Below are 17,728 nucleotides of genomic sequence, written 5' to 3' on the forward strand. Positions count from 1 at the left end.
AGGGTTTTTTTTTGTTTATTTGTTATATGTCGCAAATCATACCATTTTCCCAGTGTATTATTATTATTATTTTGAATATCTTATTTGGAATTTGTTCTCAGGATTGCATTTGGATTCTCTCAGTTTGTACAGTTCATATTACCATTTTTATCAACTTCTTGCATTCTAGCAATCATAGTTTTGATCCTGCAATCGTGTTTTTATTGAACCCTTTATGAGAGGTTTTTTTTTGCCCTGGTCATTGTATTATTTTGAAAGAGAATATTACTTTTTTTATTATATTCAATCCCGTACCTTGTCTAAGTGTCTTTTTTTTTAACCTCGATCCCTTATTCAGTCCAAGAATTTTTTTTGTCATTGTTTTTTTTTCATTTTAACAGCCACAGTATTACCAATTTTCAGCAATGTGTTGGCAATTTTTTGTATTTGACAAGAAAGATGCCCGAAAGCATGACTGTTCTACTCTTGACAACTTCTTGTCATGCTTTTCGACATTTTTCTCACCAAAGCATAAAGGGACTGTAACTGTTCTTCTAATTGTTTTTACCTCCTATGCAGAGGTGCCGAGATGATGAAAACATTCAGGGGCTGAAAGTTGTCTCATATATGTAGATCTTAAGCCCATGAGCAGGAAGAGTGCATTGCACTTTATATTCCTTAACCGTTAAGGGAGCTCAGCCCCCTTCAAAAAAATTATTGGGGAGGGGGGCTAGTTTAAACAGCCTCAGCCCCGAGATTGAGACACCTATACTTGTATGAATGGTAGCATAGTGATATAGTCAATCTCTACAATAACAGTTTAGTCATCATTTCAATGGCAGTTACAAATAGAGCCTCGAAACCATGGAAAATAAACTGTCAATTCTTAGTGACATCTTAAGAGGTGAGCCAGAGGGTCCCTGGGCCAAACAGGGGGCTCCAAATTAATGAAAGTTTTCATGAAGACATATGGAATTGCTGAGGGAGATTCTCCAAATTCATTAACACAGCCCAGCCGATGTTTTACAGAGAAAAAAAGTGGGGAGGGAAATCAAAATCGCAATTCACCAACTAGATTATTACATTTACAATGAGAGGACACATTTATTGGAAAGTTATGAAATCCATATTCACGAAATTAGCATTTAGGAATCATTTAATTAATTACCTATGCGATACTATAACTGAAGCCTTCCTTCAACTAGGATTATTAATTTGATATCCGGACATAGATGTGATCCGAATGCAGTCAGTTTTTATAATGAAAATCTCGAAAACATTTGTCAGGAAAATTTTCAGCTGCACCAATAATAACAACAAACCACACGTTTCGAGGCGTGAATAGTTTTGCTCTTCCGAACTGCAAAATTAATCAAAATGAGTCACGAAATTGATAAATAAATGCATCATTAAAAAACTTGGATCAAAATTGATTTGTTCAGTCGTACAATCACATTATATACAAGTCGAACAGCCGAAATTACGAAAAAATACGGCAATGTCCCGGAAAGTACTACTAGTATGGTCAAGCAATGTTAGATGATGGTTTCTTTAGAATAGGGTGAAGAATGGTTACGTCGATATGTTGATTGATAACCAAACAGCAGATGACGGGGATATTGCCGACGGGGTATTTTCTCACTTATGGAGCCGTAGCAGATAAGTTCTTTTGGATGCAGCTGAGCAAACGACGTTTGTGTGTTATAGGAAATGATGTTGTGTCGTAAAGGAATATGACATCGTAGAGAATAATGGTAATGTCGTCTGGCAAAGCATGAAGAGGCGAAGGGAATCGTCGTCTGGCAATCACCTATTATCTTCTCAGAGCAGTGGATCATCGTATTCGTGGTTGAAATCGTATCTGCGGCAGCTGTGTTGTTGTTGTTATCATCCATGTGCGGTGGAGAATCGCAATATGCGTAACAAGATAGACAGCATATGCACCGTCAGACTCGTATTGACATTCCTTAGAACTATAGGTCTTATTTTTGTATACTATTGCTTTTCTATAGGCATCACTTTCTATCAGAAATGGTTCATAAAGGTGAAGTCTTTATTTGTTCTGAAATGAATGTGTATTGTTAATTGATAAGATTCTCTTTTATTTCGGTTTGTTTTTTAATTGATGGAGAAAATTACAATGACAGTCGGAAAAAAACAGCTGACTCATATTGCACATGTATATCATTATTCATGGCTCCCACATCCTACAGCTGCATGTGTGGAAAATTCTCCGTCATGCAGTTCACCAACGAAGTGACGGAGGGAATTTATTAGTCACTCTGCCACTTTCTGTGTCATTCATATTGTCCCTGGCTCGCTTGCTCTGTTATTCACATATACTGCCACTCACTCAGTTGCTTACTCTGTCACTCATTCATACTATCCTCCTCAGTTGGTCATGTTACTCATTCAGTCACTGGCTTGCTTAATCATTCTGCCATTCACTCATACAGTCACTAGCTTATTCACGTACTCATTTGGTCATTCATACTGTTCCTCATCACTCATATGTTCACTGACTTGCTTAATAGTCCACTCATGTAGTCACTGACTCTTAAGTTATCACAGATGACTTATTGCATATGCTGTATTTCATTACCCATTTTCTCCACCCAAATCCTACAGTTGAACATGTGGAAAATTAATTTCTGAAAAATTTACCGCTTAAAAAATTCTTTGTCATGCAATTCACTACTACTACTATACCACACATGCACCTCGTCTATATTCCTTTGCGGAACCTCTAATGAAATTGGTACATGCGGAAATGTACGTGTAGTGAAACCTGATGTGAAGTTTGTTTCTGTGTAATGATTGTTATGCGTAGTGTTGCCATCTTCCACCAGTTTTTCTAACTATGAGTGAAGTGTAATAATTGAATAATTTGTCGTTTTAGGCCTGTTGCTCTCTGTGGCGAGACTTTTTAATGGATATTGGCTCGAAGTTGGGAACCACAAGAAACCAACTTCAGCCGACCACCACTGCAGTGACAGTGGGGTCCGTCATTATGACCACCGCAGCGGCCATGCAATTCACTGACAAAGTGATGTAATGAGTGAGCAAGTAGGTCAGAGACTGCTGCTGTGAGGGCTGAGTGGTCATATCTGGGTTTAAACTCCACCGTCACCACAGTGGTGGTTGGCTGAAGTTGGTTTTCTGTGTTTCCCAACTTTGAGGTGTAAATGCAAGCCAATCTCCCCTTTAAAAAGTCTTGTCACAGAGAGCAACAAGCCTATACAACGGTGTAAATAATCAATCATTACACTTCACTCATGGTTAAAGCTACTGTCACATTTTGCAAAAAATGTGAAAAAAGTGGTAGCCACTTTCCCAAAAATGCGTACAGGAGGTACAGAACGAGTAGACATCAAACCATCAATCATTACATTAGCATTGTAGCATTTCACTAAAGCTTTTCTCCCCATTTTCACTTTTTTTCTAAAGGAATTTTTTATGTAGCTTAAATCATACTACACAAAGTATTACACAGAAACAAACTTCAGCTAGGTTCACAGCGTGCGCACACATTCTGACATGTACCAATTTGTTAGAAATTCCACAGAGGAATGTGTATGAGGTGCATATATATATGGTTAAGTAGTTGGTGAGTGAGCTTGGGAGTTAGTCACTCATTCTCTCAGCTATTCATTACTCACTTGTACCATCACTACTACTACACTGCACACCAACTCCTGTCATATATCGCCATACAGTAATTTCCAACCAGTGGAGTTGCGTGGGAAATGAAGGCTTCATCCATCGGTGGTCGCCCTAGGCTCGGTAGGTAAAGAACTTGCTTCAAATGTTCTATGCCCGGATTCAAACCCATGGACCTTGATGGTAGCCTTCATAGTGGAAGACGAGCATCTTTACCACTGCGCCACTCTGGCACTCGTACCATCACTGACTCACTCATATAGTCCCTGGCTTGCTCACTCACTCTGTCCAAACAGCTCCAAATCTGTGAGAAGTTATCAAAACATCTGCATCAGAACCATTTCTATTCTAATTTTTGTGCTAAAGAGTATGACACTAAATTCACGAGAACATGCTTTTCTGGTGAAACTCTTTTATGGAAACAGTTTTCCATGACAAGCATTGCAGAAATTTCTTGCCTATAAAGGGGCTTTGAAAATTCTCCCCATTTCTCTGTTAAGGCGTTCCCAAAGAAAGGCTCGACAAATCCCAGTAACTGAAGCCATCATATGTTTTTATTTAAATCATGTTTTTTTTTACCATCATAAGATATTATTTAAATGCAATGCTATGAAGGTATTGGGATTTTTTTTTAATATTATTTGCGGTCAGAAAATTTTGAATCTTGCCATGTTTTGTTTTGCATGACATCGTCTCTTCATGGCTTGTATTTCTTTTTGTAGGATTTTCATTTTCCATTCACTGTTGTTATTTGCCATCTGGTTGTGAAGTTCATATTTGCTGCCATCTTGAGAGGAATTTACCAGGTCTACACTGGAAAACAGCGAATCGTTATAGATTGGCCTGTTTATTGTAAAAAGTTGGCTCCAACTGGTAAGTATATTCATGCATGCGTATTTATCTTAACTTATTTATCTTTGCACTACATTTTATCTGAAGGTGGACAAGAAAACACAGACATTATGAGATATGGTGAAGTTGTTTGTGATGATAAAATATGTTTCTGATTCGGTCATTTGAAAAATAAAATTTATTTATACAGTAGAACCTTTTGCTACCAACAATAGCACTGGTCAACGATATTTAACTTAAAATAAGTTTCTTACGCTAATTTTGGGGTGCTGAATTCAAATATGAATGTTAAAAATCTCCATCACATAGTTTTTTCTGGATGCATGATGGTCAATTTTTGAAATATATACATACACTATGTAAAACTTCCACATCTTGAAAATGAAGATAATTGGCATATTCTTAATAGCAAATTATAATATATTTATTATGATAGTTATTTTATCATATCCACACATCGTTATATATGAAATAGCAAAAAAAGTTTTTCCTCATACACATACCGTTATATCCATAGAATGCATGTACACAAAATGAAATTTATACCAATTTTTTTTCTAGTATCTTATGTAAATAATTCTTTTTTTCTATACAAATAAATACAAATACAACGTCACAACAGGCAAAATGCCCAACGAGGTGGCTGAGAAAAAGATGCCTATAAAAATATGGATGTCATATATTTCAGAAATACAGCAACCCAATTAAAAATGCAATTAACAAAAATTGTAAACAATATATACACGTGATAAATATCATACAATGCCATAAAGAATACTTATTGTTGTCTTATTCTAAGTATGGATATCTGCTCGATTTACCCAAACATGTTTATCGTATTTCTTTTTAAACGTGTCAATTGTGTTACAATTTACTACCTCCGGGAGTAAGCTATTCCATTTATTAACAACTCTATTAGAGAAAAATTCCCTGCTACACCATAACCTTGTATTGTCCCTCACCAATCAATACTGGTGTCCCCTTGTAAAGGCAGTTGATTAGCGGTGTACTAAATGTTCATGGTCCATCTTATCCATCCCATTGCAATTTTGAACATATCTCCTCGACACCTGCGTTGATCCAATGTAAACATAATCCAAAAATGAAGTCTCTCTTCATAACTCAACCTCTGTGTGCCAATAGGGACACGCGTAGCTCTTCTCTGCACCCCTTCAACTAAGTCTATGTCCCTCTGTAGGTATGGTCTCCAAAACCTTACAACATACTCCAGTCCAGGACGAACTAAGCCTGGAAAAAGCGGAAGAATGACTTTAGGAGAACACGAAGAGACCTTTTTGAAAATGAGACCAAGCATTCTATTCGCTTTTTTGACCACTGCTGAACAATGTTCAGAAAACCTAAGCTGCTCGTCAATGAGAATTCCCAAATCGGTGAACCTAGTTGCATCCGGGATAGTGACACCATTCAACTCGTAAGAGAATCATGGGTTGTTCAAACCAAAAACCTCTCTCTTATATATTGTGTTATGACTTCTTTCTGCAAAAACCAATAGTAATCGCTCATCATTGATAGGTCCCACCTGTCACGATATTCCCTAAAAATCCCTTCATCGCTTATGTGAATGATTGCTATGCAACACGTTCTATGTGAAAACAAAATCACTTGATAGTTTCGTTATTTGAGGACAGAAGAAAGTCTCCATTGTGTCCAGGAGCATACGCAGGATCGATTACGGGGGGTCACAAAAGGTTAGGGGGGGATATTCACAATGATTTTTTTCCACGTAAATTACTAGTTATTAACCTTCAGAAACATTTAAATTAACAGAAATCGATTAAAATAGTTGATAACGGTATTTTATTAGTCTTTCACATTTAGTCCTTTAATATTTTATTTTTTAATTTTTGATCATCTTGGGAGGGGCATATGCCCTCATGCCCCGCTGCGTACACCTCTGATCCTCAGTTTTCTCCTCTTAGTTTCAGCCTGAGGTGATGGCAACAAAACACGTACCAAGACTTATTTGGAACATTAAGTCATCTGTGACGTTGACTCTACTCTATTTTTGACTGAAGGATTGTACATAAACCTAAAAAGTCTGCATTTCCTCTTTCAATTTAAAAAACAGAATCTGGTTGCAATTAGAGATAAAATCAGTGTTGCCATTCCCCAAGCTCTAGATGACAAAAAATATAACTATTATTTCTAGTATCATTTCATACGTGTAGCCTAAATGTGTAAATTTTGAAAGTTATTCAAAATTAAATACCATATAACAAAAAAAATAGCATGATGGTCATTTTTTGAGGTCAGATCTGGAATCAGCATCCAAAAACTAATTAAGAACAGCTAAATTTTTTCATGTTAGGAAAACCTTGTAGACTATCGTCTCTATGACATGCATTGCTGCTGCTGAACAATCTAGAAGAATTTTAACAAGAGTAGGAAACATGCACACGCTATTAAGTCTATGGGAATTTTTATCACAGAACATTGCCAGTCAACTGAGGGCTTGTTGCAGAACAAACATTCTGCTTTGGGGGAAGGATGAACAAAAATAAATATAAGATATACAGAAGACTGGATGTTGTGAAGATATTTATTATTTTAGATGTTAATTTTTTAAGGAAGGAAAAAACTCATCTCTGCCTCTACCGGTAGTCGAACCCGGGTCCCTCGATTGCCGGACGAGTGCTCTGAGCTACATAGGAGATAGATCTCCTCTGTAGCTTAGTGGTCAGAGCACTCGTCCGGCAATCGAGGGACCCGGGTTCGACTCCCGGTAGAGGCAGAGATGAGTTTTTTCCTTCCTTAAAAAATTAACATCTAAAATAATAAATATCTTCACAACATCCAGTCTTCTGTATATCTTGTATTAACAAGTGGAGAGCAACATTCATGTCATAAAAATAAATATAATGTGTCACTTTTAAGCCAGCCTATGTACATATAGTCTATATCAGAGATTTTGGAATTTTTTGCTCACAGGTGTACGCGGGATCAACCTTTGGAAGGGACACAAAAATTTTCTTCCTGAGAAATTTTGAGTTGCCACCCTTCAAAAAGCATTCAAATTAACAGAAATTGGTTGATATAATGTTTAAATGGCATTCTCATTCAATATTTCAATTTTTCCACCAAATTATTAAATATTTTTTCTAATTTTTGGGGCCCATCGAGTACCCCAGCGCATACACTTCTGCTGTAGCAGCTTCATTGAGCTCCCAAAATTTGCAAACTGAAGTATCATATTTTTCTTTTAAACATATTGGAGATTTTAAGATAACAGAAGATAAGCTAATTCATGCGTTCACAAGCAGTAGTGAGAGAGTATCAATGGGCTCTTCATTATTTTAAGTCGGTCAGACTCAAATTAGTGTGGAAGAATTTATTTAAAAATCAGAATTTATTAATATAGGGAAAACAAGTAGGCTATTTCACCTTAATTATAAACTTTGCACCACATGGTGGCGTATTATCACATCATTAGCAGCCCTCTAATAACTAGGTGAAAATGAACTATACAAAATGGTTGACATTAATGTTGTGTCCAATGTGCTGCAATTTAATTAATTTTTTTAAATAGCACATACCTTTGTAGATATCCATGAAAGACTTTCACTGTGGTGCATATGTGGAATTATGCATTGATACTAGCAATGTTAGAAGATGAGTAAGATCAACCTTAATGCAGATGCTCTGACACAGCCTGCACTGAATACAACATGTTAACAGTTGATGTGATCGTCGAGATAGACGTGTCACTGTCAAAAAAATTTCAGCCAAATTTAAAACTTTGCACGTGCAGGAATAAGTGATTCAAAGATTTTTGAACCATTTCAGACTGGTGTTTGTTGATCAAAATCCTTAAAATTCACTGAGAAAAATCATCTGCCGAGTCCTTCAGGAACATAAAAATGATTTCTTAATAACTATGGTGGCAGGTGATGAAAGCTGGTTCCACAATTACAAACCTGAAACCAAATTGCAGATTATAGAATGGTACCACTTGATGGCAACTGTCATGATGCTCAAAAACCTGAGCCACGCTGCCTTCATGACATAGCTGCCAACTTTCTTGAATTTTCCGGGAAGCTCCAGAATTTCTCTACTGCATCTCCAGGACTCCTGAAAAATTTTTGTGTCTCCTGAATTTTGACCATGATTGTAAATAATCCCTACTTTGGATTGGGGGGGGGGGAAGGATATTCCCAAAGAATTCATCTGAAAAACTGTTGCTTTTGTTTTCTATCCCAAAATGTTGTCACAAACACAAACACAATGTAAATTGTCGCATTGCACCAAATCACGAAATACAATATTTCATTTTCGGGGGGGGGGGGGGGCAGTGTTCTCCAAACAGCCAGATTCAATTTGACCTTTCAACATCCGAAATTGGTGAGGTGACTTGTATCTGATTTGATCATATGTCCTGTTTTGTGCCCGATGACAATTTCTTTCTTGGTGTGATTTGATTTGTAAGTAGTAATAGGCAGGTGATATAGCCTAACCTACTGGTCGGCATTGATCGGGAACGTGGCGCTAATCAGCGATGGCTTGCATGCTGTTACATTTTTGCAAATTGAAAAAATCCCTACAATTTCACTTTTTGTAGTAAAAATACCTCATTGTTTTCAAAAATCCCTTTTTTATTAATTTTTGTTAGGAATTTGGATCTGCACAACCCTCCCCTCTAATTCTTATTCTCCAAAGTTGGCAGCTGTGTCATAAAGCTGAAGTGAAATTACTAAAAGAACACTTTCAAGTTTAAGTAATGATTATATACATTTGTGTGTGAAAATTGAAACCATGTTGGATGATGAAGTTACTGTCGATAAAAGATGAAGATAACACGTTTTTTCTCTTTGCATAATAAATTTTGAATTTTCCCAAAAATGTTTGCGCATTAATCTCAGTATTACTCTTGCAAATGATAAAGTTTATTTCAAGATGTGCGATTTTCTCATCCTATGAGTCACTCTCAAATACAAGTACAGTCTGGCCCCTGTATCTGGGGGATTGCCGCTGTGGTGGTCGAGTGGTTATAGTGACGGACTCACAATGCGAGGATCCGGGTTCGAACCCCACAGTGGTGGTCGGCTGAAGTTGGTTTTCTGCGGTTCCCAACTTCAAGGCGCAAATGCGAGCCGATCTCCCCGTTAAAAAGTCTCGCCACAGAGAGCAACTGTCCTACAACGATAAATCATTCAATCATAACACTTCACTCATAGTTAGAAAAACTGGTGGCAGATGGCAGCACTACACATAACAAGCATTACAGAGAAACAACAAAAACTTCACGTCAGGTTTCACTACACGTACACGCACATTCCTGCATGTACCGATTCGTTGGGGGGTTCCGCGGGGAGGGGGGGAGGGGGGAGGTGCATGTGTGGTGTAGTAGTAGTAGGTAGGGCCTCCAAAAAATGGCTCGAGTTCCATGATGTTCTTGGGTCAGCCACCTCGTTGGGCAATTTGCCTGTTGTGGCGTTGTATTTGTATTATGTTCCGGAGATGACAGCGAATATGGAAAATCTGTGAATAACTGAAACCATAGGTTTTTTTTATATCTCATTTATTGAACATCATGAGAAAGAGCAGTGTGACGCAGAGTTAAAAGGGAATGTGTAAAACAGGGTGCAGCGATTGTTGGCAATGTTTTCTGAAAGAGCATTGTGATTTCTGTTTGCCATTTCTCCTTCATATCATCAAGTATGTTGGCATACATAGGCGTACGCAGAATTTTCTCAAGGGGGGTTTTAAGTTTTTTCCTGCAAAATAACACTATAATCTCGTCTTGAGTGGGGGGGGGGGTTAGAACCCCCAACCCCCTTTGTGTACGCCAATGCTGGAGTATGTTGGCAAGGTTTCCTCTACTAATTTTTCTACATGTGAAGAATGTGCCATAGAGGGATCTATGTCATGAAAATGATCTGTTGTGGATTTGAACTTTCGAAGCTTTTCTATGTTACCTGTGGTGAACTTCTTTATTTTAATGTTCTTCTTGTACCACTTCATTTTCCAGGACCAGCCAACTGCATTAATTCCTCCTCAGTCAATCCACTATCAAAAGAACTTTGAATGACATGTATTCACACTCTCAAGGTACCTCCTGACTTCTAGAACGAAACACCATTTAAACCAATCCAGGGAAAGTGTTTTCATAGTCCAAGTTTTTTTTATTGTTCATCCAAAATACTGTGCAGGAGCTTTGACTTATCCTTTCCCTTCAATGCTCATGGATTCGCAGATTTGAAAATGACGGTGGGCTTTATTGTGTACCCATATGCATTTGCATAAAACAGCATAGTAAGTCTATCTCTACTTGCCTTAAAACCAGGAGCTCGCTTTTCCTCTCTTGCTTAACTTTGTTGCATTTTCTTGCAAAGTAGTGTAGTTCTGTCAGCGTTAAATACCTGCTGAGGGGCATAACCTTTCTCTTCAATAATGTTCTGTAAAGTCTGGAAATTTTCTAGCTTCCTCCTGGTCGGCAGAGGCTTGTTTGCCAGCGGTTTTTACATTGTGTGATCCGAATTGTTTCTTAAACCTATGAAACCAACCTTTACTTGCATAAAATTATGATGAAATAAATGTTTCACCTGCCCTTTTCTTTATAGAAGAGTAAATTTTTTTGCCTTCTGTTATAATATTACAATCAATTGGAATACCTTTTGGTACCAGTCGTGTACCCACAAAAAACAGCATTTTCTGTACGAGAAACACGTGGATCCTGTAGGCAATGCAAAGTTTTCAGTGCTACGGATGCAGCTACAGCCGCAGCTGATCAAATTTCAGATTCCTTTTTCTTGATATATCTCACCATAGATTCGTTGATTCCATAATGGCAGACCACAGCAGGTATTGACTTACTTTCGCCAAGCATAGTCAATATATCCAATTTTTCTTGTCAAGTTCTCACTTTTTTTTTGTCTTTTCAAATGCATTATTAGTAGCGCCAGAAGAATGAGCCATCCTAAACATGCACAACTCAAATTTTGTAAACAAAATATGTGAATAACGATTGTTGTATTGCCAAAAAAATTTCCAATGAAGGGAAAAAAAACGTGAATATGGAAACCGCGAATACGGGGGGTGGCAACTGTAATCCAATAAATTAAGGTTCCGATGTATATCAGTCATGTTTTATCTTCAAAGTTTCAGAGATGACATCACCAATTTCTAATTAATCAATTTTCGTGGTGCATGAAAGTTTATGGAGTATTCCTGTTTAATTAAATTTGTCTTTTATAATCAATAGTTCTTTGTTATTTGAGTTTACGTGAGATCTAAATCTTGTTTTTTTTTCAGGAATCGCAAGTGCCTTGGATATTGGCCTTTCCAATTGGAGCTTTGAATTTATTTCTATATCTTTGTAAGTATGAATATGTGACAGTTTCACTTGGAATTTTTCACAAATATTGAATTTAGCAAATATGTTATATAGTTATTTAAAACTTTCTTGACCTGCTGTTATTTAAATTTGAAACAAAATCACTTTTGCATCTCAATTCTATCTCATCATACACGAGTACATCCTTTTAATTTAGTATCTTGCTGCAGCGTAAAGTTTACAATAGCTAATTTCACTGCTCACAAACAAAATCATATTCTCAAGGAAATTTTAATGGTTTTAGGGGGTACATTGGGTTGCTGATTCCGAATCCGGCATTGGTTTTGTTACATTGGTTCTAGTTTCTGAGATAAAGTGAAAATTAAATTTCAATGGTAATACCACAAGCAGTATACAAATCACATTGAATCTGTGTGTTATAAACAGGGTTGGTAAAAAAACCGGTTTTTTTTTAAAAAACCAAAAACCGGGTTTTTTTGGTTTAAACCAGGTTTTTTGGTTTAAACCGGTTTTTTTGTTTTAAATAGTATTAACATTAAAAACAATAAAATATCTGAAAAATCATTCAAACTTCCAATAATTAACTAAAATAAAATGTTTATTAATGTAATTAACACTATTCCCCTGCTAATTAATCAATAAATATTTATTACATTTTAACAAAAACCAACTTTTGCAATTTAATTATTTTTTGCTTAACTCAATGGATTACTGTGTGTTTGAAAATTCTTTTAATGTTATTATTAATCATATAATATATAAAGGTTTTTCTCCAGTTACTTTCAGTATACTTGATTAGGAAGCTATTTTGCAAAAAGTAATAAAAATTAGGTGAATATAATGTATTTAATGAAACATAAATAATGCAGATTAATTAGCAATGATTTGCGATATACAGGGTGATTATAACTAAGGTTCTGATTTCAAAACACTGTAAAAAACAAATGATTGTCAGAATGATTTGAAAATTGACATGAATATTCCTGAAGAAATGAAATTTTATTTGGTAAAGGGGAAAAAATACTTAAAAACGTAAAATTAATGACATCATCCAACATGTGGGAAATTTGCTCAAAGAATGGAAACGATAGCCAGTCATGGCAGAATGATACCTTAATTATAGCATTTCACAATTTCATAATTCATGGAAACATCACAAAAAACGAAGTAATTGAACAAATAACTACAACTTACTTGAGAAATGTTAAATATGGTGTCCACCGCGTGTTCTGGCTATGAGGTTGAAGCACAAAAATTCTTGTTCAACAGCAGAATCGGAGTATGCCATGGTCATAATGTGGATATGCTTGCAATTCAGCTTTATTAAACCAAACACGCCCCCCCCTCCCCCGTTAATATTCCTGAGGAACTTCTAACATATAGGGAATGTGCTGGAGATTGCAATTCACCAAAGTTTGCAATCTGACCACTGTTTATAACATTTGGAGGTACCTCCACAGCCAGAAGTTGCAAGGGTTAATGTGCATCCTGTCAAAATGGGTCTTCAGCAGCTGCTTTGCTGGTATTTCAATGTGCATCTTGATAGAAGTTCTATCCACACACTGATGCTGTGGAAGTGCCGAAATGATGTGGTTGCACAAAATAGATTATACTGCTGGCCAAGTACAGCATCATCTACTTGCACATTTTGCACTCTTTTCTTTTGCGAAAGAAACTTTCATTGCTTCAGGAGTATCCATGCAAATTTTCAAGTCATTCTGATCAGTACTTATTGTATAGTTTTGGAATCAAAACTTAAATAATCACCCTGTATATCACAAAATAATCACTGCTGATTATTTTTCATAAATCTGTTACTACTATACAGTAGAACCTTGATTAACTGGGCTTAACAGTGTGAGTGTGAAAGTATAAAAAAAACAACTATTGAATATTACGAAGACTGGGAGATATACAGTAGGAGATGTGCTACTTCTTATGGGAAAGAAAATGAAAATGTATGTGAGGTAATGTAACAACTAGTACACTAGTCTTTGTCCTTTAAGGACAGCTGGTGTCTTTATTGGATTATAGGACCACCTGCCCCTAGCATGATAGTGTCACTACTGTAGCTGCTTCTCTGTGAAGGGAAAAAGAAACCCTGTGAGATAATACACCACTACATTTAGATGTGTGATGTAATCCTTATTCATGAATTTGCTAAAGATAGAGCATCAGAATGTAGCCAAAGGTTAGAAAATGTTGTAAGAATGAGAAATTTTGGCTTTTATATATAACTTTAAATGACTAAGATACTTCATATGAAAAATATATATATATTCTGGCCACTTTTATGAGACTTTTTGAAAAAAAAACCACTTACAAAATCTTATGTCATTTAAAGGTATACCATCAGAATGTACCCCAAGGATATAAAATGTGGTAAAAATGAAACATTTTGGCTAATAATGAACCAATATGATATTTTTCAAGGAAAAAAATTATATTTAGTCAACTTTTATTTTATTTTTTTAAAAAAACCACTTGGTTAAAACCAAACAACCCTGGTTATAAATAAAGTAAATCATTGGCAAAGATATTTCAGTGATTTTAGGGTGTTGATTCCGAATTAGGCATTGGTTTCGTCAGATTGATGCTAGATTTTGAAATAAAGTGAAAATTAAATTTCAATGGTAATGCTATAAGCAGCATACAAATCACATATTGTTGAGAGTATGCATTATCTCAAAAACTAGAGACAATCTGCCAAAAAAATTCCAGATTTGGAATCAGAGCCCCAAAATGACTCTCAAATCACTGAAATATATGTGCCAGTGATTTACAGTATTTATCTATAACACACAGTTTCCATATGATTTGTATGCTGCTTGTATTACGATAGAAATTTAATTTTTACTTTATCTATTTAAACTAGAGCCACTCCGATACATCCAATGCCAGATTCAGAATCAACACTCCGAAATCATTATAATCACGGAAATATCTTTGAGAACAAAATGAAAATGCTTCTGCATACGCAAACCACTAATGTTCATCACTGGTTCAATGTTGGAGGGGAAAGTGCATGCTAGATTTAAGTTGCTATGTTGTAACGTATGCTCTTCCATAGATTCACTCTAATCAGTAACCTTGGCTGCTTAGTAGAATTTTTGTAAGTTTAACAGAATCACACATAATGAATACAGTCGATGCCGCATATTACAATCACAAATAATGTTATCATTTGGCATTGCTATCACTTTTGCAAAGTTCAAAACAGATTGATATCAACATGGAAAAAATTTGTTTATAGTTATCAGGACTTCAATTTATTTTATTTTTTTAGTCAAAAGCCTCTTTTTTTGCAATTTTGTAGCTTAAGTTTAACCAGATTTATTTTTCTCCCTTTAAGTTATCATTATCAACCTACAAGATGATTTAGGAGGTCAGAAGGTGTACCCATTCCCTTGTTTACAACCTTTCTTTCAAATTGAGCACAACTCAGGTCTACCACCATGGACAATTTACTGCCTAGTGAGTTGTGCTGAACGTGTGAGTATGTGTGCACCTAACAGTCTGAGTGCATGCCTAGTGTTCTTTCTGATTTTTCAATGCTACCATCTATATTCCTTGTTTACAACCGTTTCTCTACTCTATTCACAATACTCTAATCAGGCAGTTATAGTCACTTATAACCCATGTACATGTGGAGCTATTTTTGCAATAACTTTCCTATAGTTCCTATCTATATTCCTATAGAGGTGACAAATAAGGGAAATGGAAAAAAGCCCCTTCCTTCAGTTGTGGGTCAGTGACTCTCATTTGTTCAGATTCAAGAACGAAAAAAGACGAAGAAATGGTAGTGGAGAGAAAGAAAAGGATGAAGTTTTGCCGTCCAAGAAACGTGGCGATGGTCACTAAGCAAAGTTGAAGAAGGGTGAGTCTGATGTCGATAGTAGTGCCGAAGAAAACGAGAAGGAAGAGAATGAGTCAAAGGCTAGCAAGTCCAGCAGCAGCAAACCAGCTGCAGGAAAGAAGGATGAAGCGCATCAATGTTTGTTTTTCCTTTCGTCATTCTTTGGTAAGAAGGAGTGTTACAATATAAAAGTGAAGCTTTTATAATGGCTGGCTATGCCAAAAACATGAAGTGAATTGTAGTTGGCATCTTGGCAACATGTTTAGTAGAATGGGTCCCGTAAATAAAACTGTGATGTCGAAGAACGTGCGTTTCCTTGTGTGAAGAGTGTCTTTCACTTATGATTGACGTATCCAATCCACCCACCCTGTTGTTTCACAACAGTCCTGCTCTCTCCCTTTTTTTTTTTTTTTTGCTCATCTCTAGAGAAGAGCTGAAGGTCAATTGTGTGTCAAATCTTGGGATTGTGGTTTTGGGCGAGGAGAAATAAGGAAAAAAATTAGGATAGTTCAAAAATAATTTGTTATATTAAGGATTTTTATTTGTTAAATAGGGATTTAAATTTCATTTTTGTCAGAATTTCAGAAAAAATTGTCAAATAGGGGAATTCGTTAAATCAGAATTTGTTATATCAGGTTCTGACTGTAGTTATCAATCTGTTATTGCTATCAAAAACAGAGTCCTGACGTGATCACATGAAGCTGCATGCACTGTTCAGAACATTACCTAAGCTCTTTCTGTCTTATATCAGTTGACTCTAATATTTTTCATTAGATTAGTTAGTTTTTATAGTTATTGTTAAATATAATATTTATTTCTGTTTCAGGTATACCATGACAAAGTCCACCTGTATCATATTTATACTAGGATTTTCAATTTTATTTGGACTTGAAAAGAAGGTATTTTTTTTAATACCAAGGTAGTATTTTTTGAAAGGGAGTTTTTTTTTTTTATACCCTTATTTCCATCGTGATATCCTCATTTGTTCTTTTTTTTAATCTAAGCATTTCAAATGATATCAAATGCTGGTACTGGGAAATGGTTAATCACATAATTAGTTTCAAATTATTAATGGAAAGATAAATATTACATCAGACTATTGTAACTTTCTTGGTTGTATTGTTTCAATGCCAGATGTTTATTCGTCAGATATCTTCAGTGCAGGTGATAATGCAACTTAGATGTTGTGTTGAACGTTTCATAGTCAAAGGCTCTCTTCCAAATCTCATTAGGGGTCATTCAAGTATTATGTCATCATCGATGGGGGGGGGGGGTTTCCAATTTGATGACAAGATGATCTTACGTCATCAACCACCCTTTATGAAAATATGAGTTAGGATCTAGAGGGGCAGAGCTGATGACGAAATTTTGCTGACAGTGGGGGGGGGGGGGGGGTCAAAAATGGCTAAAAATTTGCTTACGTAATACTTGAACGCCACCTTACTACTCATGTCTGAACTGTAAAACATGCAGGTGTACAAATAGAAAGAAAATTTTGTAGAAAGAAAGAAAGAATACACTTAAATAAGACATGACACCCTGTTTTTCAGAAGACCACAACATTAAGACAATAGTGGAACTTAACACCCCCTCCCCCGCCACAAATTCAGATCTATCATGTAAATTATATGCCTCTCCTATAACATCAGGAGCTACCATACTAAATTCAACAGGTCAGTTGTCCCAGGCCATAGGAACAACATCAGTTTTTCAACCTCTCCAGCCGGAGTGCATTTGTCAAGATACTCAACTGCTGCCATAAAGGCTAGCATTAGGTTTGCAGATTTGATCCTAGAGGATGTATGGAAAATAAACCTTCCCTTATTAAACTTTAGGCGACCATCAATAGATGATGCTTTTTCACTACTGTATAGCACCACCAAAGGTTCCCTCTGTGCCCAAGAAAAGGGTGGAAGTACAGTATGACATGTGAACATGTATCAGCCCACCTGGAATTGAAAGGGGTCAGGAACATTTAAGTAACACTAAGTCGGCTGGACAAATCGCAAAAAATCTAGGTGCCAAAAAATTTTACTTGAAGGAAAAAGGTAAAAAATAATAATTCTTTT

The 17,728-nt window shown here is 36.1% G+C and overlaps 2 protein-coding genes across 5 annotated transcripts in view; one reads left to right on the plus strand and one right to left on the minus strand.

The window, feature by feature from the left end:
* LOC149086269 (TATA element modulatory factor-like) overlaps positions 1–1,313 on the minus strand; it is a 76,949-nt gene extending 75,636 nt beyond the window's left edge. Inside the window, exon 1 of the mRNA XM_089232292.1 lies at positions 1,148–1,313. The gene's annotated coding sequence lies outside the window, so the exon portion shown is untranslated. The remainder of the gene's footprint in view (positions 1–1,147) is intronic.
* Positions 1,314–1,558: 245 nt separating this feature from the next.
* LOC149086270 (solute carrier family 35 member H1) overlaps positions 1,559–17,728 on the plus strand; it is a 49,968-nt gene continuing 33,798 nt past the window's right edge. For 2 of the 4 annotated variants that reach the window (XM_089232293.1, XM_089232294.1), the window contains exons 1-4: positions 1,574–2,023; positions 4,362–4,512; positions 11,761–11,824; positions 16,486–16,558. In XM_089232293.1, coding sequence (XP_089088419.1) covers positions 1,754–2,023; positions 4,362–4,512; positions 11,761–11,824; positions 16,486–16,558 — 558 coding nt within the window. In that variant the 5' untranslated portion in view covers positions 1,574–1,753. Of the gene's footprint in view, positions 2,024–4,361; positions 4,513–11,760; positions 11,825–16,485; positions 16,559–17,728 lie in introns of all 4 variants that reach the window. The other 2 variants (XM_089232296.1, XM_089232295.1) reach the window with 2 other exon arrangements.

This window comes from Pholcus phalangioides, unplaced genomic scaffold (assembly GCF_987345545.1).
Source record: "Pholcus phalangioides strain wild (caught in Gottingen) unplaced genomic scaffold, Ppha-v1.0 ptg000005l_1, whole genome shotgun sequence".
Taxonomy (NCBI): Eukaryota; Metazoa; Arthropoda; class Arachnida; order Araneae; family Pholcidae; genus Pholcus; species Pholcus phalangioides.